Raw genomic sequence first — 25,442 nt, 5'->3', positions numbered from 1 at the left:
AGACACCGGACAGACGCTCCACGAAATCGTATGATCGTTTGCCAAAATGACGTCTACCTTAGGGGGAGACATGGTGTGAGCTCTCCATCACTCCTGGGCCTGTGGCCTAAACGAGCTACCCCGTGGCACATACGTGTGTCACAGTGAGGGTTAGCATTTGCCAGATGAGTGTCTCAAGCGACTTCCTTTGAAATGAGTTTTTCAAAGACATTGTTTGGGTTGCATAGTGTGTCGGTATTGCACCCTAGTCCAGGTGTCGAAGGTTGGATTATGCACTTGCTATCCGGTACGAAGTCCATACATGATATGGCATGGACACTAGAGTGTCCAATGCCTCGATAGAACCCAAATGGATGGATGTTTGAGATGTCTCTATGTTATAAACGGCACGTGGGCCCATTCTTGATGGCATGACTGAGTTAGCTGTGATAGCCGATGACACCCGTGACTTGAAATGTCATTAAGAAATATGGGTCATGTTAATTGGGAACCAAGATGACTTGATGAGATGCGACGTTTACATGAGAGACCTTGGCCCCGAGTAAAGACCAAATCGAGCAGAATGATTTGGCGTAATGTAGAGACAAGTTGGTTGTGTAGCAGATGATTGAACATGCATATGCAGGTAGAGTGTGTGACCAAACAAGCTTGGATTTTGTGTAAGGGATGTTCGATTGACGAAGATGACCTTACCTAAAGTTTGACGAAGCCGCAAAATCGGGTGAAAAATGAATATGGGGCTTAGGTTCTCTTCAAGGCTAGTCGTGAGCGTGTTAAGATCACGACGCCAGTTGAAAAATTACGGCCATAATACATAGTAGTTCTCGATACATATTTCATGCACATACGCATAAACCTATTATGACTAGCTATGGGCTAGTGCATGCCTCACTACTGAAAGTCACTAAAAAAAAAAGAGTATGCATAATAACATGGTGTCAGCATCTATATGTAACATTTTTCGAAAAGTAATTTATGATCACGTGACATACAATATGCATGAGGCCTCACACAACCCCGACTTTTCCTTATATGATTTTTTGTCGTCATGCATAGTGACAACCACGCAACCAATTGGACGCTTCAGCTCGATGAGACATTGCTGGTAAGTAAAATCCCTCAATCAACTTGGGGGTTTTTCCTTCAACCGTAGCAATAGGGAGACACAATTATAGTGCCAGCACCACCGTCTCCATTGTTGACAGCCATCACATGTCACCATCGCAGTTGCAAAACATCGTGAGACGGGTTATCAACATGTAATCCATTGGTCACACGAAGGAAGGAGACACGCAGTCCTAACTCCAACAAAATGAACCGACCTCAAAAATTTCGGTTTAGTCAGACCGATTAGTCGATTCAATTATGCTAGTTCGATTTGGTTGAGTTGAACTCATTTTGATCTAACGATATTGGATATGCTTGTAAGTAAAATGCTACATGTATTGTATGATTTAAAGTACGATTAAAATCTATGATGGGACTGTAGCATATAGTTGAGTGGTTAATGTCACCGTATGGAACAGTATACTATGTTAGACGAACACAACTCTCCACAATAGTATGATATTGTCACTTTGAGCATAAGCTCTCATGGTTTTGCTTTGGGCTTTCCCAAAAGACCTCACACCAATAGAGAGAATTCTTTGATTATAAACCCATGATCATTTCCTAAATTAGCCGATGTGGGACTTTCATCATCCACCACCTCCCCTTGAACAAAGTACGTCTCCCCTTAATCGAGGCTCAATCCTTTGAAGTCTTAATCATTTTTTACTATGCTTTCGAGGAGGCTTGACTCCTTTTCTTTTGGAGTCCTTTGTTCAACATTTGAGGATTTACCGACTAAATTTACGGCATGACTCTGATACCATTTTTAGGAACTAATCGAATTCCCTGTTACTCGAGCTAAGGATGAGTTGATCTTAAATACGAACAAACGCACTGAATTGTCTCAGTAGAAAAAAACTATGGTCCATTTATTGAATAAACATTTATTAACTTTACAATGAATTGACTGTAAAATGATCCTGTACTCTTTATTTCAAATGCAACTTAAGCAAAAACAAAGGAAAGAGAGCACAACTCAAAAAACCAAAATACAAATACAGATACAAGCTGGTTTACTTACATTTTTCATGGCAAGTCATGGAAGACCTTTTCCAAGAACCTTTTGAATCGTGTGGCGTACAAATGAGGCTCCACGACCGATATCGAAAGAGGGTCGAATCTTAAAGACTTGTACGCATGCTCTAGCTTCTTCTTCAAATTGTATTCTTGCAGTATATCTATAATGCCCATGTAAAGAACTACGTCGTATAACTCAAAAAGTTCTACTTCTGAAGACTCCGACTTATCATCGAGAAGCTTGTGGCTAGCCTGGGCTGGCATATTTACTCCCAGCTGCACTCGAAATCTGCACATACAAAAGAAAATGGCTGTTAATCATGTGCTACATTGTTGCTAGTACAGAAATTTCTGTGTAACTGATTACCACGCCTTAATCTATATTAGGCCATTTTTTATTTATTAAAACGAAAGTTGATTTGGGTACTTTTGTTAATTTTGGTTTACAATAATTTCATCTGTATCTACTTTTTGTTAGGAATCACGAACCTTCACAATGGTATGATATTGTCCACTTTGAGCATAAACTCTCATGACTTTACTTTTGGTTTTCCCAAAAAGCCTCATACCAATAGAGATGTATTCCTAACTTATAAATCCACGATCATCCCCTTAATTAGTCGATATGGGACTCCCGTCAACCATCCTCCAACACTTTTGAGTTCAATTATATCTTTTTTACAACTGATTCTTGCAACAAGTATATCAAAGGCATTTTCTTGATATTGAATTAGTTTCAGTTTGTTTGCATTTTCAAATTCAGAGTTTCTTCAAACTCCTAACTCAGTGGAGACATTTAAATTTAAAGAAAAAAGATAATTACAAATGGTAATGTATTTATCTTCGATTCATGTAAATGCCTCGAAACGGAAGATGACTCGAGACGTTTTGAGAGAATTTTCTAATTCAATAAAATGGAAATTCAAGAGAGAATTTCAAGAGTTTCTTGAAATCCACTCACCAAACGAAGATTAAAGAGAAAGTCACAAGGAATTAAGTTTCCAAAAAATGTCTACTAAGACAATATTAAAAGGAAAATTTCAAGATCGTCAGCTGTTCATAGCCAAAAGAAGAAAAAGAAGTATAATTTATGAGCATGATCTGAATAAAAAGCATCATTTCACTCTCTGTCCACAGTTATCATTCAAATAACAACAATTCGTTCCATTTTCAATATCAAGAGTAAGAACCCAAAAGGTTTTTTATATTATTCCCTGGCGAAACGTTTTAAACATTAGTAAAAATTAAAGGTTTAAGTATTTAGTTGGCTATTATGTTATAAACTTCATATTTACAATTACAATATGAAGAGTAAAATACATTTTTGGTTCCTAAATTTGAATATAGATTTTCATTCGGTTCCTATGTGTAACAACTATTAACTAATTTAGTGTAACTATTTACATCTATATTTTTTCATTTTCTTTCTCCATTTTTCTCCTCTCGTGAAAAACTTGTGTGAAGGTGGGAGAAGGTATATGACATTCAGATCTAGGCCGGTATAACTCAAAGAAAAACTTAACTTTGGAATAGGCTCTGAATATAACTCAAAGAAAAGAAACAACTGAAAATTTCATCTGGTCGGTAGCGATAGGCAACATTGGGGTCTAGTTGAGGGCTTTAAAGTGGGATCTGAGAGTATTCATGTGTCCCTTCTTTAGTTTCCAAATGATACCGTTTTTCCCACGCAGGAAGGAGGCCTCTGTTGTTAATCTTAATGGCCTTTTGTCATTCTTTGAAGCTAATTCAGACCTTGATAAATGGAGAGAAAAGTATGATCATTGGTTTAAATTGTGATCCCTCTAAAGTAGACTCTTAGGGGTCGTTAGTGGGTTGTGAGGTTAGTAAGCTCCCATTTATATTTGGGACTTGGGTCATCTGGAACTCTGGTGGAGAAAGTAAAGAAGGCTCTCTTCCCGGAAGACTTCTCTCTTTAAGGGAGTGATGTTTACTTCGACTTAGATGGGTTGAGTGGATTCCTATTAATCTTTCTCCTTATTTAGATTCTCAATCTCTATTTGTAAGAACTTAGAGAATCTAGTGAGGAATTTATTATGGGAAGGAATTGAGAAGGAAGGTGGATCTTATCGTGCCAGGTGAGAGGTTGTTTCAGAGTGGAGGCCAGAGGTTTAGGCATTGGTAAACTGAGATTATGAAATGAGGCTTTCCTAGAAAAATGGTTGTGGTAGTTGTCCAAGGCATTTCATACTCTATGGTATAGAATCATCATGAGTATGTATGATCTGCACCATTTTGAGTGGCCCAAGTATTGGGTTGAAAATCTCTAGGAAAAAGGATTGTTATTACCTTGAGTTTTCCATTATTTCTAAGTTTGTAAAATACTCTGTCAGGGATAGGTGGTGGATGTTAAGCCCCTTTAAGGTTATAAGTTGCGCCCTTTATCACTTGTCTGATAAGGGGTTGCACTTGGTTGCCTCGATTTTGTTTGCCTCCAAGTCATCCTCGCTTTCTTTTGGTTTTTGTTGTCTTCTCATACACAGTGAGTGAGTCAGTGTATGTGGTGTGAGATCCCACTTCTCCCTAACAGACGCGCTTTAAAAATCTTGAGGAGAAACCCGAAAGAGAAAACACAAAGAGGACAATATTTGTTAACGGTGTGCTTGAGCTGTTACAAATGGTATCAGAGCCAGACATCAGACGATGTGGCAGCGAGGAGGCTGAGCCTCGAAGGGGGGTGGACACGAAGCGCCGTGCCAGCAAGAATGCTGGGCCCCAAAGGGGGGTAGATTTGGGGGTCCCATGTCGATAGGAGAAGGGAACAAGTGCCAGTGAGGATGCTATCATAGTGTTTATCATAGTGTTTATCTTGGGAGAAGGCATTTGCAAGAGCTTGGGATCCTAATCAGTCTGAGGGTGTTTCTTCTTGTTCGTTTTTCTCTATTCTTTGCCGCTTTCGCTCAGTTAGAAGGCAGCAATGTTATCCAGTCAGAGGGCTGCTATGTTCACCTCTCGGTAAAAGGTTAAAATCCCTAAGAAAGTGAATCTTTTGTCCTGAAAGCCTTACATTGTAGATTTATGTGGAATTTAGTACTTAGTAGAGACGGTTGGTCTTAAATCTTGGCATGCTAGAGCTTTATAAATATTACTGCGAAGTAGTAGGAAAATGTCACAAACTACTATAAGGCCAAAACCAAAATGTACGGTTTGACTAAAGATGGGCAAAATGTAGACCACATTCGATAAAACTCGTCTTAATATATATATGTTTAATCTTTCAAAATTGTTGTCAAACGGGACGAAATAGCAATAATGAAAACTGACCTCGCTGTACCAGGCAGTAATACATCAACTTCTCTGTCACCTAATGAGTAGGTCTTCAATGGTCTTCCTCTGATGTGAGGACCAGGAGCAGTGGTTACAGAGCTAGGTTCATGTGTTACAAGTAATAGACCCTTTGGAGAAATCATTGGCTCGCTTACTGAAGATTCACCTTCTGGAAGGAGGTCAAGAGCAAAAACATAAACGAATAGTTAGTGCATTATTAAAGACATTTCCATATGCTACCAAAAAGAGGACGGTATCATCAGCTTTTTCAGCTTTAAACTTCCAAAGTAGAGGCAACATCAAGAATGAATACAGAAAACTATGTACGTAAATATTAAATAAAACAAACATAAAATCCTCCATCCAACAGTCCCTAATAGCAAAAGTCCACCCTCAACATAGCAATAACAGAAGAGGATAAATAAAACACATTATGATACAATGTCACTATAAGTGTACACGCAATACACTCGTGGCAGAAGTAGTCATGTACGGAACCCATTAGTGAATTTTTCTGTTTTCAGTTTTGTTTTCAATTTCTGTATTGTAAGGAGCCCTCCACTTTCATTTCTATTTTTAGTTATTTCCTTTGTTTTATGAGAATGATCCCCCATAATTGAGTCATGATTTCATTGATGTAGCAATGGTTATTATACAACTTGTATAAATAGTCATAAACATCAATGAAGATGGTACCAAAAAATTCTCAATTGAGTACTTGAACTTAGAGGGATTAAGGTTCCCACTATTTGAGTCTTACAATTATTCAAAATAGGTCAAAATAAGAATTCTACTTCTCCCCCCACATAAACACCATCTACCTCACTTAGGAGAGACCCATAACTCGATCTCAAACTTGGGCCCGTAACACATTCCTTCTTGAGAGGAAAGGAAAAGAATGGCAACTAAAGGGAAAAAGAAGACCCCTTTAACAGGTGTACAAAGAAGACAAAACCATAACTGCAGAAATTAGGTTCCAATCTAAAAGGATGAAAGGTAGGATTCTAGAAGGCTTTGAGGTGGGCAAGGATATAGTGTTGGTATCCCATCTCCAGTTCACAGATGATACTATTTTTTTTTTGTTCTAAAAAGGAGTCATTGTTTTTCTTTAATTATATTTTAGCTTTCTTTGAGTCTATGTCGGGACTTAAGATTAATAGAGGAAAATGTCAGATCACGGCGCTAAATTTTTTTTCCATTGAAAGTGAGGGAAAGCGGGTAAGTGGGTGCTTGTGTGGGGCGTGAGATTGGTCCTTTCCTTTTTATCTTGGTCTTCCTCTTGGAGTGATCCTAGACTCATACTCTTTTTGGAACTCCATGGTAGATATGAGGAAGAGAAGAAGAGAAGCTTCCTCTTCAAAGGAAAAAGATAAACCTTGATTCGTTCAGTTTTAAGATGTGTTCCTAGGACCCTCTGTTCGATGTAAGATTATCGAAAATCTTATGAGAGATTCTTGTGGGAAGGAGTTGAGGAGAGAAGGATGCACCTTGTGACTTGGGAGGTGATAAGAAAACGAGTGAAACTTGGGGGTTAGAAGTAGGGAATGATTTGAAACGGAGTCTTCTAGAAAAATGGCTTGAGCCTAATACTCTGTAGTGCAAGATTATTGTGAGCAAATAACAATATCATCCGCAAAAGTGGATGTTGATATAATAAAATATACTGTCACTCATCATCTTAAGCTTTCGGTTGATTGGTAATATAAGATTTAATTAGTAAGATCCACAATGAATAAAACATTCAAATCACAGTAGTGTTCATTAACGTCAATGTAGAAACTGAACAAGTTCATAAGGTAATATTGTCAAGGTAGAGGAAACTAACCATCATCATGGTGTAAATTATCAGGATTATGAACTGTAGCAGGAGGTTCCAACAAAGCCTTCAGTTTCTCAGGAGGTCGAAAATGCACTCCGAGCAGTAGGCTATAGTCAATTATGTTCAGAGACTCCAAAAACATGCAATCGAGAGAAATTTGTCTAGCATTAAAAAAAAAAGAAGAAAGAATTAACTTGATAAGTGTGGTCATGTTACATTGACTTCTAACTCCCTCTTAGTGAACATTATATCAATCTGGAAAGAAAAATAAGCTAAAATATAATTCTATAATTATTTAATTTTGTCTTAATATTTAAAAGGTTTCATTTTTGTCTCACTATCAACCATTGCAAGAATACAATCAATCTGGTGGTTAAAATACTATTTATTTAGTGGTGGAGATTTATTAAAAAAATGTTAGAATAAAAGGGATAGAACTATACCCAACGAAGCATCAGCGGCTATTTTGAAATCTAAATACAAATTTAAAAAAAATTGGATAAATTGAGCATTAAGATAAAAGGAAAGAATATAGGGGCATACAAAAAAATCAATCCCAGAAGAGCTAAGCCTACGTCCACCGCAATCCCACATCTACTGTAAGCCCACATTTCCCCATCCATTCGCCCATATTCCTATCCACCACAAGCCCATATCCCTCAAGACGGGTGTTCTTCAACCCATTTGCTTTGTCATACGGACAGAACAGAAAAAACTTTCTCAAATGGTCTCATATCGTGCAGATGTACCTTAAGGGAAAGGGAAAACTTCAGCACCTCATTGGACTAGAACCAGCAAAGACGGATCCCAGACTTACTGTATGGGACAAGGAAGACTCCATGATAATGTCATGGTTTTGTGATTCTATAGAGCTATCCATCAATGATACATGTATATTTTTATAGAATGCACAAGCCATATGAAATTTAATTCGTCACACTTACTCCTAGACAAGAAATGCTGCTCAAATCTATGAAATCAATAAATGACCGGAGCCATGAAGTAAGAAGAAAAACTGTCCTTGAACATGCCAATGTCTTGCAAACATTGTGGCAAGAACTTGATTATTATTGGGTATTCTGTAATTTTTTGGCAGGTCTCAACAACAAGTTTGACCAAGTTCGTGTACGAATCATCAAAAAAGAGGAAACATCATTCCTAGAAGAAACAATTTTCCTTATTCTAGCCGAAGATCACAAACAAAGCTTTATGCTTGATAAACAACCCAGTTTTAGATACATCAGCCTTTGCTCTAGAGAAAGATATAAATAATGGAATTAACAACCAATGGAAGTAAAAAAGACAACTTATGGTGTACCCACTACAGGAAACCGCCACAGACGAAGGAGAGTTGCTGAAAGTTGGATGGAAAACCTCCCAACCATAAATGAAAAAATTGGGAAAGCCAAAAAGAATCATGGTCTGGAAAACAAAGGAGAAATGTTGAAGGCACAAGCGTACATCACTGAGGAGTCCAAATCAGAATAAAAGCCACTCATTCTGGAGACTAGTAGATTCAATAATAAAGAAACTGAGAGATTGAAGGTGTTCTTGTACTCCCTCAATAAACCATCTACTTCCAACGCTTTGACAATCTCACAAGTCTTTATTCGCTTTTTATATAAATCCTTCAAAGATAAGTAGGTTAACTTTTGGATTCTAGACTCTAGTGCAACTAATCACATGACCTCTCACTCACAATATTTTAGAACATATAATTCATCCTAAGTACTTGAAAAATACAGTCGTAAATGGAACCAATGCAACCGTTGCAGGAATGGGCGATGCATTCATCTTTCATCCATACACTAAAAACGTTCTACACGTCCCCTAATAGCCTTATTTCCTTACAAAAGCTTACTCATGACTGCCACTGTGGTTATTTTCTCCTCCTCATGTTGTGTTTTTCAAGAACAAGTCTTGAAACTAACGATTGGACTTACTAAGGAAGAATTACCTGAGAGAACAACCAGTTATGCACCTGTGTCATATTTTAGTTCTCCCATTAAAAATGGGATTTGGTTCATCACTTCTGTATGGGTCATCCCTCCTTTAGAGTTTTGAGAATTATGTTTTCAGGTTTGTTTGACAGATGCCAAGTTTTTTATTTTCATTGTGATACATGTGAATTTGTTTTACTTGGATATCTTTTCCCATTAGTCAAAATAAAAGTTCTACCTCTTTTCAATTGATTCATAGTGATATATGGGGGACTCTCAAAAGTCCAAGTACTACATATTTTTTGTGCTGGTTGATTTCTCACACTAATTGATGACTGCACTTCGGTCACATGGCTATTATTCTCAAACAAAAATCAGATGTTAGTAATATTATTTTTGTCTTCCACTCAATGATTCAAACCCAATTTGTAGTCAAAATCAAAACATTTCGAACTAACATGCTAGAAATTACTTCAATCACACCTTATTCCCATATTTCCAATCTTAGAGCATTATCTATTTTTCTTTCCACGGGGAGAAAGAAAGAAAGAAGCCACCAAAAAAGTGTCCCACAAAAGAAAAAGGTAAACTAAAGGGTCTCCAATCAAGTAAAATAAGACCTAATGAATAGTTACAAAATGACTTGGTCATCATAGCTCACTAAGAGATGTTGAATCTAACAAAGGTCTGAAGCTATGTATGAGAGTAATTTTCTGACATCTTAGTGAGTGAGGAAATAGGAATATTTATACAAGAAGGATGCCAATCATATATCCAAAAAATTAACAGTTAGCCTAATTCTATGAAGGAAACTACAACAATAAACATACAAGAAAATAGTATCTCCATTTTACAGTTCGAGATTGATTTTCTTTAGGGTCCAAACATCACTCTAAGGTCTCAAACCCTCCTAAGACTTGGTTATTCCTCACTCCAAATACCCCGCAAAACCACACACACCCTAATCTGTCACAACCATCTCTTTGTAGCCCCAATTTCTAGTCATACTTAAGTTAAAATCCTCGAAAAAAACAACTTTAGATTGCTTATGCATAATCACAATTCCCGAGGATATGATCAAGGTCCTCATCCACTTGCCTATAAAGAATGCAACAAAACAACCTAATCAAATTTCGCAACCTTATCAAAACTCGATCCAAGGTGTTAACCCATTCATGAAGAAAACTTAACCTTCTTGAAATTTTCACCTTCCACAGTCAGGCAATGGCACCACTCAAGGGAGAGGGATTGACCATACTACAAAAGAAAGACTTGCAAGAGAAGCATTTGGAAGTACAAGGGCTCAAAACGAACATTCCTACTCTTCAGACTACAAGAAACCTCCCCAATCAACGAAAGAAGGGAGATAACATCCAATGTTTTCCTATCAAATATAGGACGCCAAAATCCAAGCATGGGCAACAAAAAGGTCCAGGAAAGTGAAATACATCTGCCACCAAAAACATCCTCATCAAGGACAAATGACACAAACAAAGGAAACAAGATGAAAAGAACGCCAAAACCCAAGCATGAGCAAAGAAAACGTCTAGGAAAGGGAAATACATCTGCCACCAAAAGATTCCTCATCAAGGATAAATGACACAAAAAAGGGAAACGCGAAAAAGGATCGAGACAAATAATCCTACTTAAATTGTCCACCACCAGCAAGAACAAAAAAAGTTTTCCAATTGCAATCATACGGTTAAAAAACAAGAAAAGCTTTTAATATAATTGTCCTTTTTTTGTATTGCCATCATAATTTTAAGTGCTTAAAAAATAGAGTTTATTTAGTATCCAGTTTCATTATCCAGACATCTTAAAGACTATTCATTGACCGAAGTGCTACCTATAGAAATTTACTTCTAAGAGAAGGAAAGTACTTGAAAAGGGATTGTCGCAATAATTTGTCCATATGAAATTCATATGACAAATCGAGATCCTTCATTGTTATACCATCTCTGGATTTATCTCCATGAGTATATCTCCCGAGAGTTGAGCCCTTCAGATCATAACGACGATGAATTTTTAATTCTGTGCAGAACATGTTTCCCATGACCACAAAGCGTACCTGATAAGATATAAATGGAGTGATTAGAGGTGAAAACCAACAAGTTTAGCATAAAAGAAGATAAATCCATATAGCAGACAGTAGATACCTTACTGTGACCATAAATTGTTATGCGATGGAGACCAAAAAATTTTGTTATGAGAGTATTTTCATGTTCTTTTACATGACCATAATATTTAGGAAGCATTTTGAGTAGAACCTGCAGAAAGGAAATAGACTGTTAGTGAGGTTCTGACATGTATTCTCAATCTGATCATTACCCAAGAGAGAAGATTTAGGAAGCATTTTGAGTAAAACCTGGAGAAAGGAAATAGACTGTTAATCAGGTTCTGACATGATTTCTTAATCTGATCATTCCCCAAGAGAAAAGATGTTTAATCTGATTTTCTTCATAATAGTTCTGGTAATTTAAAGATGTTTATATTTTGTTTTATTTACTTATTTAATATTTAATTATTTATTATTTTAAAATGGTTTGTAGAATTAAACAAAAGGAAGAGGTCTTCAACCACCTCCTTTTCTTAAGGGAGTGGTTTATGCATATTCAGTCTGTCGGTTTTTCACATCATCCATAATAAGAGTTACCCAGAGATTTTGATGTAGTGAATTTCTCGAAGGCTTTCTTCTATTTCTTATGAGGTTTCTTGGGCCTTTGTACCTGCTTCTTGGGTGTTCTTTGTTAAGTTTTTTAGGCATGGCTAAAGTTGTTTAACCGTGGTTCTTGTTTAAATCTTAGGTCTTAGCTGATTGGCTTATCTTTGTTTAGAAAAGGCTGCTGTCCAGCCTATAAATACTTGTACTAACTAGCTGTTTTGGCTTATTGCAAATTAATACAGAAGTTTTGAGATTTAACATTAGATTTTCCAAAAGATTTCACAGAGAAATTTTTAGTTCTAATCAAAGTCTATTTTACAACGTCATTCTTCTTTTACTGAGAATACAAGCAAAACAGCATTTGTAAGAACGAAGTCTGCAGAAGGATGTTGGTTTCTCGAGTGGAGTGAGTTAAGGATAGCATTCAGCTTTCTAAATCCTTCAACCCAAGCTTTCTAAATCCTTGCTTTATTGATAAATAGTTTATCATACATGGTTTGCTGTTCTGTTTGTCAAGTATTTAAAGTACTCCTACTCCATCATATTTTAGCAGATTCCCCAACCTTAAAAGAGAGACTTATTCCTAGTTCGTGTTTATTCGGCCCACAGTTTTAGTACCTGGGTTGGACAACATAATCGTCCACCCATGTGTTTTCAATCCACTGTGCTGCCACAAACTTATTATGCTCTTCCCTTATATTCTAAGGCAAGATTGTCATTGTTCTCCTTCCTTCTTGGCCACACCTTCGTGGGTCTATATTCAATCCTAGTTTTCATGGACTTATCTTTATAGAAAATTAGATCCACGTTTGTGGGTCTTTTGTGTTTCTAAGTTCAATCTGATCTACCTTCTCTCTTCCGCTAGCTCCATTTGGTAAAGTCACCAGGCTGCAAGAATACAAGTTTGATTGTTGGTACGGTTTCTCTCTTGCAGTCATGGCTCACTCAATTGTCCAATCTCAATAGATGAATCTACTGACTTCTCATTCACCATGACAAAACATAAGGCCACTCTAGAGCATCATATCACATGACTCTAGAGCATGTTTTTTCATGCAGTATAACATATAAAAACCATGGATTGCAGACTCTAGAGCATCATATCACATGACTGGCAACATCACTGTTTGTAATGAGTTCAAATCACAATCTGGTCACTCATCAGTTCAAATTGCAGATGGATCTCTCTCTGAAGTTACACAAATGGAGTCAATAAAATTATCAAACAATCTCTTACTCTGTAATGTCCTTTGCGTTTTAAATTGACTTGTAATTTGATGTCAGTAAGCAAACTTATGAGTGATTTGGACTGATCTTTAAGTTTTATATAAACTTGGATGAATTTTAGGAAGTGAATCTCGGTACGTAATTAGCAATGCTAAGCACATGGTGACCTCTATCTTCTTTCAGGAAAAACATCATCCAGGCTTGTGTTTCAACTCAAATCATAAGTCCTTCCAATTCTACTAGTCTTATTCTCGAGTCCTCTTCCCGTTCTAGGTCCTTGTCAAGCGAAATTCAAATAATGTTATGGTGCTTTCATTTGGGTCATCCAAATTTTTTGTATCCTGAGAAATTGTTTCCTCATTTATTCATCAACAGGAATTCGAGTCTTTTTTTCAGTGCGAAATTTGTCAACTTCCAAACATACCCAAAATAGTTCTCCAAGTGTGAGCTACAAATCTTTGAACTTTTTTGCACTAAGCCACAGTGATTTCGGAGACCTTTTTGAGGTAGCTCGTTCTCTCATGTTTGCCAGTGATATTCCAAATCATCTATGGAAATTTCCTTCTTTGAAAATCAGTCCTTTTTTAGCAAGTCTCATATTCACGGGAGAATATGAGGGAATTAAAACCAATGAAAGTTGAGTCTACATGTGTCACAACTTCTACTCCCATTGTGGCCTAGGTCTTAAACTCTCCCCCAAATAAGCTACATGTTTCTATGTTGGATCAACCTATTGGTTCTAACTAACATGTAGTCTGACAAGGTCGAACTCATTGTTTACAAGGGAAGGAAAGAGGCTACCTTGCAAGACTCGAAATATCAACCACCTCAACCTGATTCATCCTCTTCGAATCTCGCTCATGGGAATATTACTTCAATGGCTCCCTTAATAAAAGATGTTGCACCCACCAATAAAAGTTTTATCAGTCATCCAATTGAAAAATATGTGCTTTCGTCTTATCATGCCCTTGTAACTCAGTTGGACAAGTTCTAAACACTATTCAAGATGCACTTAAAGACCGAAAGTGGAAAAAGGTTGTGGATGAAGAAATTATACCCCTTGAAAGTAATGGAATATGGACTCTAACAATGCTTCCTCTTGGAAAGAATATTGTTGGCTGCAAATGATTTTTCACGGTTAAATATAAGTCAGATGCCCGTGTCGAAAAATTCAAAGCAAGAATTATTGCCAAGGTCTTCACCAAGTCATATAGTATAGATTTCAAAGAGATGTTTACTCTCATTGGCAAATTGAACATTGTATGTGTCCTTTTATCATTAGTTGTAAATCAAGACCGACCTCTTTGTCAACTTGATGTCAAGAATATATTCTTGAATGGTAATCTCAAAGAAGAAGTTTATATGCAAGTTCCTTTTAGAATGGAGAACCATTCTAACAGAAGCTTGGGGTGCAAGTTGAAAAAATCTCTGTATGGATTAAGTTGTTGACATTTTCGCCAAAGTATACCGAAGAAAAACTTTGATGAATTCAATTCCAAGTTTGGCTTGTATTCTATATACAATCTAGCTTGAGGGTAGTGCAGTTTTGTGTTCAGATTAAAATATAAGTCTTTTGTTTTTTGAGTATTTTTCTTTACATTAGGTTCCTGAGTAGAAATTTCTCTGGTATTATGTTTACCAATTATTGAGCCCTTTGTACTCCATCCAAATATAGTATTTCCTTTTAAACAGTATCCAGTTATGTAACTCTCTACATTCTTCTAGCTTAAAAATAATCAAAATTACCTCTAAACCACTTTTTCAACCAGACCAGCTGAACTTGCTGTCCTTCCCATTCTTTTGGCCTCAAGAATATGTAAATCTCAGGGTATCATCCTAACATATGTACATTAAAGCTGAACGATTTTAATATTTTAAAAAAGAAATTCTTCTTTCAGACATGATATTAATCAAGCACAGTAGAATTGCCTTTTTAGGATATGTTTCCTGCAATACAGGAAAACTATATTTTAAAGAAGCAATCCTGTAGCCATCTTATGGAGGTGTTCCAAACCATCATAACTGAATTTTTAAGAAAGTGCACTAAAGATCATAGGAAAGTGGGTTTTGGAATTCACTAACTAATAAAGTCAAGCCAGGGATCTTTAGTTTAATGCCTTCAAACCTTCAACTCAGATTTCTTCAGAGTCTTGATCACAAATCTATCATCTTGAGAAAGGTAAAAGATACTTCCACTTTTCCCGGGAGATGAGAGTTCCCTTAGACCATCATCACCACATATGGACATCATATACTCGGCTGCATCTAGTTTGAACATCTCCCTCAAATTCCTAATATTATGAAAAAATAATCATAACAAATAAGGGTTCTAAGTTATGATCATTATTTGAACGAAGAAGAACATATCAGTAAATAATAGAGTGCAAATGAGTATGATGATATAATAATAACTAAGAAATTTGTGAATGAGGTGCAGTAGATTAGTAACTACCTGAAGACCATAGGACAATAGTCTTTCCAATGAAAGTCGACAGAATAGTGTGGAGGTGTAAACTGAGAGCCCTTTCCAGGAAAGTACATCACTATTCTAGCCCGTCTTCCAAAATCAGAAGATCGAACTTCACGCATGGGAACTGGTGTAATCTTACCAACAGTATACCTGAAAACTTCAAATAAGATAATTAGTATGCATTATAATTTAATTCAGTTTAGACATCTCATGAACAGACCTAAAAATAAACTCCAGACAACCTTTAGGAAGCATTATTTTCCGGTCTTTAGTTAGCATTCGTTTACTTATGGGAATAATGTTAATCCCTTAATTTGAGAAACAATTATTTGAATAATTAAATATTTAAAAAAGAGTTACCTATAACTTTTTATTAAGGACGGTTAATTCTAACCATTATAGTTATAACTCAGAAAACTCCTATAAAATTTTCTCAAGATAGTAGGCGTCAAGAAAGATTACATCCTTCTCTAAAACTTTAATGCCAGCAGCCTGGTACTTAGCTCATATTAAATGATAACTAGAGGCACAATTGGAAAATCTTAACAATACTAAGCAGACTGGTAACTTCAATGTCGTCACAAGCAGAGAAGATGTACCATTGGCAAATTGATGATAAATAATTTGGACAGTCACTAAATGGGGAAAACACTATTTACCGATTATCCAGCCCTTCAGGAATAATCTATTCTGAAAAAAGAAGAAAAGGAAAGTGATATTTAAGGGTAATCTTGGCAAACTCCCTTTATTAACCGAGTTTATCAAGAAAATCCCATTCCATTTTGATAAGAGCATTTTTTAAAAAGGAAATACACTAGTTGGCAAATTACTATTATATGATTTTTCATTTAATCAATGAAAAAAGTTTATCTTTAAAAAAGGAAATACATATTTTGTTGATGTCATAAAACTTTGGGAACTTAGAAAATTGGGATCCGAATACCGCCACGCGGTTTCAAGTTACTACCACACTCGTTCGAGATCCCAATTTCCGTCCAACATTCTAACATATTTCAAGGATAGTTTTGAAACATTTACAAAATATTGCAACTTTGGAATGAGTGATTTTTGTAATTTAGCCTAAAATTTTTAAATAGAGTCATTTCACAAAGGAAAAACTCAGAAATCCCAGATAAGAGCATCTTTTATATCTAAATTGAAAACAATGCTTTCCGTTCCTCCATTCATCAACTGCCTCATTGGTTATAAGAACTGAGTAGGTGGAATACAGCGCTACTTAGAAACAAATACATAGCTGAATGGGTCTGTCTATAATCTGGTCGGGTCAGCTTTGCATTCTGTTCCAAGTTTCAAATATAAGGCTAAGACAACATTTTTCTGTGTGAATGGCAAGAACTTATATATATAACCAGTAAACCAACACCTTGGCTTTCTGGAGTAATTGCAAGAGGACGGTATCTAGATCCTTTTTTCCACCGTTATTCTGACTTACATTTCTATGGGAAAGATATAAATATTTTCTCAATCTTCAAACAATTTATGTTTGAACATTTTGTCCTAAAATTTTACATTTTTTTTTTTTATTTTTATAATTTTTATTTACTTTTCACATTCAAAACTTCATTGAAATCCACATTGCTATGTAATGTAACTTTCAGTCAAGGCTTGAATATGAAAGTCATTCTTCCGACAGAGAGCTGGAGAATTTGGCGCCCTCACTGAGAAAATTGGACTTGATTCACCTTCAAAGGGAAATAACCAAACTATTTGGAAGAGGTTGTCGTAGGAATAACCTTAATTTGAGGAGTATAGGTGCAATCTCTATTACCTATTTTCTAGTGTTTCCTTTTCTGTCATATTTCTTTCCTGTTTTTTTTTTTTTTTTTTTTTTTTTGTTTAATTATTTCCTTTTCTTATTGTTTGTTTCTTTTTCTATATTGTTTTCTTTTCTCTAGAGAATTAGTTGTATTGTAAATAAGCCTATTTTCTTCTATGATGAATAATAAGAATACAAAGTAAGCCTTTATTGCTAATTAAACCTAAAGTCTACCCTAATCAGTGAAACCTTCATAGTTGACGACCATTCACCATGGCCAAGACCCACCCAATGTTTTTCCCTCTTGTTTCTTCCACTATCATGTTAGAAAAGTAAAAAATCTCATCACTAATAGAGGAAGTTCCATCAGCCTATATTACTTGCAATTATTATAGAGAATAATAAGCGTCTCACCTATGTCCCTTCTTAGTTCATCAATAAATATGTGATTTGGATACATCAACTTCACATGGATCATCCCTCATTTAGAGTTTCTAAATTTGTTTTAAGGATTCAAAGTTCTTGATTTCCATCATGCTACATGTGTATCTGTCAAACATACACGTATATGTTTTCATACATAATAATAATAAAAGTCCTACTTTTTTCATTTGATTCATATTGATATGTGGTGACTATCCTCAATTGTTCCAAATATCTAGTGATTGTTGGTTCCTCACATTAATTGTTGATTGCACTCGAGTCACATGGTTATTCCTCCTCAAACAAAAATTTGATTGTAGTACTATTATTCTGACCTTTCACACAATGATTCAGGCTCAATTTGGAGTCAAATTTAAAACATTTAGAACGGACAATGCTAAAGATCACTTCAATCAAACCTTATCTCCATACTTTCGATCTTAAGGCCTTATTCATAACTCTTATTGTGTTATTATGTCACAACAAAATGGAGTGACCGAGAGGAAAAATGGATACCTTCTAAACACTACCCAAGCTTTGCTTATTCACGGAAGCATATCGAAGTCTTACTGGAGATAGGCTGTTCTTACTACAACCCAAATGATTAATCATCTCCCATCTCGTATCCTAAATAATCTAAGCCCAATGGAAGTTGTCAATCAATTTCATACCACTTTCAAACATCAAATGGTCTCAAACCTTGCTCAAAGAGACAAACTCGATCCTAGAGTAATTAAGTATGTCTTTTAGGGTGCTCTTCAACAAAAAAGAGGTACAAATGTTACAATCCAACATCTAGGAGGTCGTACAACTCAATTGACGTGACATTCACCGAGCACAAATCTTTCTTCTCTAATACCACTCTTCAGAGGGAGAACATAGTAATTGAAGAAAGTGTGGTAAACAATTGAACTTGAGAACATAGGAACAATAACTATTGAGTCCACTCCTACTACCAATTCCAATCATGACTTACAAGCCAAGATCTAGCTAGAATAAAGCCACCTCCTAAATCGTCCAATCCACCTTCAGTGCCAGATCCATTGTTCTATCATGTATATGCTACTAGGAAAGTCATTTCAGAACCGATAAAAGTCTAAACATTCGAAACGACTAAAAAATAAATGCAACACAGGTATGAAATGGAACTCCAGATGACCAATAGATGACAATATCATAACTAATTCATAAACACACTAGATAATGTACAAAACAGCCCTTATATCCTCTATCAAATTATATCTATCTTGAAAGATTATCTCCATCACACAAAAGTTCTATTGTGAGTCTAAATTCAATTGTTATACCTAATACAGTTTCTGATGCTTTATCCAAAAGAAAATGGCAGAAGGCTATGAGAGAAGATGCATGCTCTGGAAAAGAACAACACGTGGGAACTTGTAGATATGCCAAAAGGGAAGAATATAGTTGAGTACAGATTGCTTTTCATAGCGAAGTGCAAGGCTGATGAAACTTTGGAAAGGTACACGGCAAGGTTGGTAGCTAAGGGATATACTCAAACTTACGGAAAAGAAAGACATTTGCTCTAGTTACAAAGATGAATACCATAAGAATATTGTTATCCTTGGTTGCTAACTTAAATTAGCCGCTCTCACAGTATAATGCGAAGAATATGTTCCTTCACAACGATCTAGATGATTCCCCCAGGATTTGAAGAAAACTAGAGGAGTGAGTGCGGAGGCTAAGAAAAGCTCTTTACAGAATAAAATAATCGACAAGGATGTGGTTTGAAAGATTCACAAAGGTGATGAACAATTGTGAATATAAGCAAAGTCATGGAGATCACACTCCCTTTATCAAGGGCTCAAAATCAAGGGAATTTACCGTGCTTCAATATGTAGATGACATCATAGTAACTAAAGATAATGAAGAAAAAAAAAGATTGAGCTTAGGAGGAAATTGATGAGAGAATGTGAGATCGAAGAACATGGGAGGCTAAAATACTTTCTCAGCACTGAGGTAGCATACTCAACTCAGAGAATCTTCATATCACAATAAAAATATATGATAAATATATATATGGGAATTAGGAAACATGGATGTAAACCTGCAACAACATCAATGAATCCACATCAGAAGTTGCGAGAGTCTAAAAGACTAACTTACAATGAATAGAGAGATGCACCATAGAACGTAAACGTACTCAATGAGCATAATTAGCCAATTTATGCATGACCCATGGGAGCCAGCATATAGAATATTACATGAAAGGGATTTCAGGAAAATGAATTTTTTTCAAACGAAACAATTCTCTTGCATCAAAAGCTTGTGCCAACACGACTTACTATGGGGTACTGCACTTTCTAGGAGGAAATTTGGTAACATGCTAAATCAGAATTTTGAAATATTGCACAAAGACTATGTGAGCTTTTATGGTTAAAGATAAACCTGGATGACCTACAGATTAAGGGAGAAGGTCCAATAAAGTTGTATAGCGACAACAAATCAGCCATCAACATTGCTCCTGATCCTATTTAGCATGATAGGACAAAGCATATTGAAATCAATCAGCATTTTATTAAGGAAAAGTTATAGAAGGTGATACTATGCATGAGTTATTTGCCCCATCTGGCAGAGGTGCTAACAAAAGAACTTCACAGTTATTTGTTTCATGGGTTAGTATCCAAACTGGGAATGAACGATAACTATTCTTCAGCTTGAGGGAGTCAAAGGAATAAGCTTAATTTGGGGAGTATAGGTAATCTCATTAAATAAGGAAATTAGCCTACTTCCAATGTTCTATTATTTCCCTTTTTGTAGTGTTTTGTTTTCTGCCATGTTTCCCTTTTGTATTATTTCCTTCTTTGCATGTTTCCTTTTCTGTATTGTTTTCATTTCTCTAGAGAATTGGTTGAATTACAAATAGGTTTATGTTCTTTTGTGATGAATAATAAGAATACAGAATAATATACCTCACTCTTGCAACAGAGGGAGATGAGAAGAAAGTTTTCAACAAAGTTGGACTTTCTTTCCTTTGTTGAGAGTTTCCAAGAAGACTGATTGATATAGATGGGAGAAAGGCCATTTGGAAGCGGAAGATCCCTAAAAGGGTGATTTTTGTTCCATTGGCCACTGATGCATAGAAGCCTTCTAATGTATAGGTTATCCTTCGAATTCTTCATGAATTTCCATTATCAGTCTCTAATTATTAAAAACAACCATTTTATCTTTCCAAGCATCCCCAAAAGAAAAGAAAAAACATCCTACAATAATTTAGAAGTTGCAAGCAACTCTTATTCTTATGTTCAAATTTCTAGATTTCTCATTCTTTTCAACTTGAATTATGATAGCCATCATCAGCAAAAGAAAAAGAAAATAACTTTGTGATACATAATTATGTGGATCAGTTCTTGTCAGTACAATTTCTCATTCTTGTCAGTACAATTTATGGGAATGTGTATGATAGTATTCATCGAAGTGTTACTTGTGCTACTACTAAAGATTTATATTAGAATATTTTCGGCATTTGTTTTATCTAGGTATCCTTTCAAACTAATCTAATTCTATCTTCATTGCTTACAAAAATTCTCATTAGATGCAAATATGAGGCAGCCTGTGGTCCAGATTAGAGTCATTTAGCATAACAAATTTAACCTACATAGTCATAAAATTAACAGATTTACCTTATACCAAGTTGCAAATTAAGCATTAAATAGTAGCTCCGACGACTTTCAAAGAAGTTAATGCATGACACCTTTCTTGCTTCTTTGACAGTAGTTTTCTTTTGTTCCTTACTTCTATGAAATATTTCTTCATAGTCCTTAACCCTCTCTTGTATCAACACTCCTTGCACGTACTCCCTTTCATAAACCGTTATATCCTTATATGCTACATTATGTTGACCTTGATCAGATGTATGGGACATCATACAAGAATCTTCATCAGCTAATGCTTCTCGAGTAGGATCACTTAAGCCCCAATTTATGTCCATCGACCTAGGCCAATTTGATAGTCCAGCACTTGAAATTCCAGTGACGGCAAATTTCTCTGAGAAACTGTGCTTAAGGCCATGCTTTGGAGCTTTTTCTTTCTCTGAATTTAGTGACAGCGTACGAGATAGAAACCCTTTTCCATGAATATCATAACCAAGAAAGTTATGCCACTTCTCCAGGGATGGTGGTTTGCTTCCAGCAGGATAAAATGTTCCTTTTCCATCCTTGAGGCCCCTACTCCATGATCCAAAGTAATATGCACCATCAGCAAAATGATAGACCCCAGAACCATGTCGAAATCCATTCAACCAAAAGCCAATGAAATGATCACCATTTACCCATTTCATGATCCCTTTACCACACATTTGCCCACCCTTCCAGTTCCCAATATAAGAATTTCCAGAACTCCAGAAGTATCTACCACAACCTTCAGGCATCCCTTCTTTCCAAGATCCATCATAAATGTCTAAATTAGCATATAGTTTTTGTCCAATCCCATGGTGAATATTCATCCTCCAATCTCCATTATAGATGGACCCATCAGAATAGTTGAAGGTGCCAAAACCATGAAGATAACCACCAGAGATTTCACCCTCATATTTTGCTCCTGATGGCCAGATAATCTTTCCCTTGCCTGTCATTTTTCCATCTTCCCAATCACCGTCATAAGTTGTTCCATCAAACCAAGTGTACTTTCCCTTCCCATGTAGCAAACTATTTTTGAAACTGCCGATATATACATCTCCATTTGCGAAAACATTCTCAGTAATCCTGAAAAGAATAAATGCTCTTCAAATATGTTTACTAAAAAACAAAGTGTGCAGGTTATGACAGCGTTGAAAGGTACAGAAGTAGAAGAGAGTTTCCCTTGGTTAAAGATGAAATTACCCTTGGAAATCTTCCATGAGCACAGGTCACATTTTCTGCACCATGACATCCATGACTTCCATCTAGGTTCTTAAAACCAATAGGTTTCCCCAATGTTGACCATCCATACGAGTTATATCATCCACTTGGGAAGCTCTGGAATAAATCAAATATGATCATAAATGAAGGAAAAAAGTACCTCAAAAATGTAAAACACAGCAACCAAATGGTAGCAGTTACATTCACCATTTCAAGGGTTTATTGGGTGTATTTTTAAAAAACCATTTCTAAAACTGCTTTGTAGACAACTGTTTTCAAATAGTTTTGTTCTTAAGAATGAGTTTAAATATTATTATTCCAAAAACAATTGTACATCAAAAACAGTTATTTTCTTAATTTCTAAAAAGAGAAAATTGTTTTAAACCTGGCTTTCAAACAGGCCTTCAATCTGCACCACTACAGATTCCCCATTAGCACAAGAATAATTTTACTGTGTAAGTTCTAATGTCTAGCACCATATAAATAATGTTGAGGGTTGATAACTGCATCTTGGTGCCAAATCTTGGATCAGAAAAAATTGGTCCATAGTTCACACATAGCCCAGCGTTCTTACTAAACTAAGAGAAACAGCAATATAACAGAAAACTAGTAGTTTCGTAATTTAGTGAATGCAATGCAATGGCTTGGAGAAGGAGATAATCAAGCACGAGTTAGATGTAATTTTTCTTTCACACCCTTGAATTAACATTCTTAAATGTTTACTTTACAGATTTGTAAATTTTCTTTCAAGACCATTGATTAAAATCAAACCTTAAATCGTGGAAATAACTACCAACATCCATCGGCCAATTAACTGTGAAATCTTTATTTAAAAGCTCACAAAACCGCAACCTACATTGCATAGACATATATCTAGAAGATAAATGGTCCAGAGAAGTTGAAGCCCTTTGTTTGGCTTCAAAGGAAAGTGTTTAAATTGGGATGAGTGGATGTATCTAGCAAAATACTATGCATCCTCTCCGTGTGCACTATCAAGTTTTTTTTCTTTCTTGCTTTTTTCTTTCTTGCTTTTTTCGTAAACTCCCAATAGTAGTGAATATTTTGGTAACTTTTCACTAATGCAATGAAATGCGTTCCTTTAAGAGGAGGTAAAATAAAAAGAAAAATGAACCGAAGTAGAGAAGATTATGGTTAAGAAACAATTCTTCCATAATAACAATTCTATATACTCACAGAAACACGCAGTATAGAATCAAAAGTCGTGCTCTGCTCCAATTAAAAAAAACTAACTGCAATACAGGAAGGAATTCCCAATATTCTAACAGTGAAGAACCCTATTATATAAGAAGAATCTCCTGCAGAAGAGAATTCAATTGACCAAAAAATCGAAGCAGCTATTTGGCTGATCAAATAAAAAAAAAAAAAATACTGAATTCCTCAGTAACTGAAATCAAGGGCATATTGAAATTGGTATAACTTGGCTAATCAAATATACCGAGAAAAGAATATAAAAATAAATCGACAAGATTCATTCGTAAGAGTCCACTAAACAGAAGTTTCATAGAACTAATCAATGTACATTTGCTTCCAAATCAACAAAATTCAAAAGAAAAGAAAACATCTCAGGCAATACACAAAATTACAAACTGAATTGATTTACATCAGAAGAAATAAACTAACCAGGAATCGATACGAGATATACGAACAGATATCTCTTATAGGCTAAGCAGAAGGGAGAAAGGATCGAAAGAGTAAATAGTGAGAGTGCGAGAGAATCCCATAAAACCCCTCGAGACAAAGAGAAAGAACAAGAGAATTCCCTTTTCACTTGTTGTCCCCCACCATCGAATTCGGTTATCATAAAATAAGAAAAGAAGGCATTTGCATCCATAATAAAGTTAGCAGCTCATTACCACAGTACAGCTCCAACTCCGAATCCACAATTGACCCTCTCGCTCTCTCTCTTCTCTCTTCTCTCTCTCCAAATGGATCATCTAAAATCACTGTTCGATGCGCGGATGGTGAGACATCATTATAGGATTGAAAGGCATGCAAATACAAGTACCTGTACCAGTCAAAGAAAAGCGCTGAGGAATCCAAAACAGCCACACAAAAAAAAGCAGCAACCGCTTCGATGCAGAAAGGAATCGACCACGTTCGGTGCAGGGAAAATGGGGATTTGGATTCGGATTTGGATTGGATGATTGCTTGTGTATGAAGATGAAGATGAAGAATCATGGACAATAATAATCACGTGGAAGCACAGGAGAGAGGAACAGTATCGATTCAAATGGGCAGTATTAAAATGGAGGAAGCAGAGCTGTACCTGATCATCGATAACCTTTTTCTATCGGTCAGGGCTTTGGAGGAAAAGAGGGATCAGAACTGTACGACAAGCCACAAGGCTGGGCTCTACTCTAACTCAGGTGCTTTCTAGTGGGACCGCCGAGGCCCCATGGCTAGATATATACGTGTTCATTTTGTTTCTTTTTTTCCTCTTTAATAGTCAAATTTAGTACTCAATTGTTTAACTTTAATATCATATCATTCTCCTAACTTTTTAAGTTTCAACCCTCGTTCGTGATTTTGTCAAATCTCCGATAATAAGATAAATATTCTTTGTAAAGGTGTGGAAGACTCTCCCTAACAGGCGCGTTTTAAAAATCTTGAGGGGAAGGTCGAAAGGAAAAACCCAAGAATGACAATATCTGCTAGCGATGAGCTTGAAACGTTACAAATAGTATCAGAGTCAGACACGGGGTGATGTGCCAGCGAGGAGGCTAATCCTCGAAGGGGGATGGACACGAGATGGTGTGTCAGCAAAGATACTGAGCCCCTAAGGGGGTGGATTGGGTGGTTCTACATTGAGTAGAGAAGGGAACAGGTGTCAGC

The 25,442-nt window shown here is 36.1% G+C and overlaps 1 protein-coding gene across 10 annotated transcripts; it reads right to left on the bottom strand.

The window, feature by feature from the left end:
* Positions 1–1,958: 1,958 nt before the first annotated feature.
* Positions 1,959–25,003, bottom strand: LOC111811406 (phosphatidylinositol 4-phosphate 5-kinase 8). 10 transcript variants are annotated; one of them, XM_023698225.2, is made up of 11 exons: positions 24,877–25,003; positions 24,464–24,615; positions 22,572–22,706; positions 21,375–22,454; positions 15,513–15,680; positions 15,186–15,351; positions 11,328–11,438; positions 11,052–11,239; positions 7,238–7,392; positions 5,410–5,581; positions 1,959–2,416 (listed from the first exon to the last, which is right to left on the bottom strand). In XM_023698225.2, exons 3-11 carry the CDS (start codon positions 22,586–22,588, stop codon positions 2,137–2,139), a joined length of 2,337 nt encoding a protein of 778 aa, XP_023553993.2. In that variant the 5' UTR covers positions 22,589–22,706; positions 24,464–24,615; positions 24,877–25,003; the 3' UTR covers positions 1,959–2,136. The 10 variants fall into 10 exon arrangements, with proteins under 10 accessions (XP_023553993.2, XP_086973977.1, XP_023553994.2 ...); XM_087117851.1 differs by lacking the exon at positions 24,877–25,003 and adding an exon at positions 24,622–24,870 and having other exon boundaries at positions 24,231–24,553; XM_023698226.2 differs by lacking the exon at positions 24,877–25,003 and adding an exon at positions 24,622–24,870 and having other exon boundaries at positions 24,464–24,553.
* Between the last annotated feature and the right edge of the window lie 439 nt (positions 25,004–25,442).

Source organism: Cucurbita pepo, chromosome 15, assembly GCF_057944985.1.
Source record: "Cucurbita pepo subsp. pepo isolate OVF chromosome 15, ASM5794498v1, whole genome shotgun sequence".
NCBI classification, from domain to species: domain Eukaryota; kingdom Viridiplantae; phylum Streptophyta; class Magnoliopsida; order Cucurbitales; family Cucurbitaceae; genus Cucurbita; species Cucurbita pepo.
Note: the sequence above shows the minus strand (reverse complement) of the source record. Positions and strands in the feature narration are given on the sequence as shown.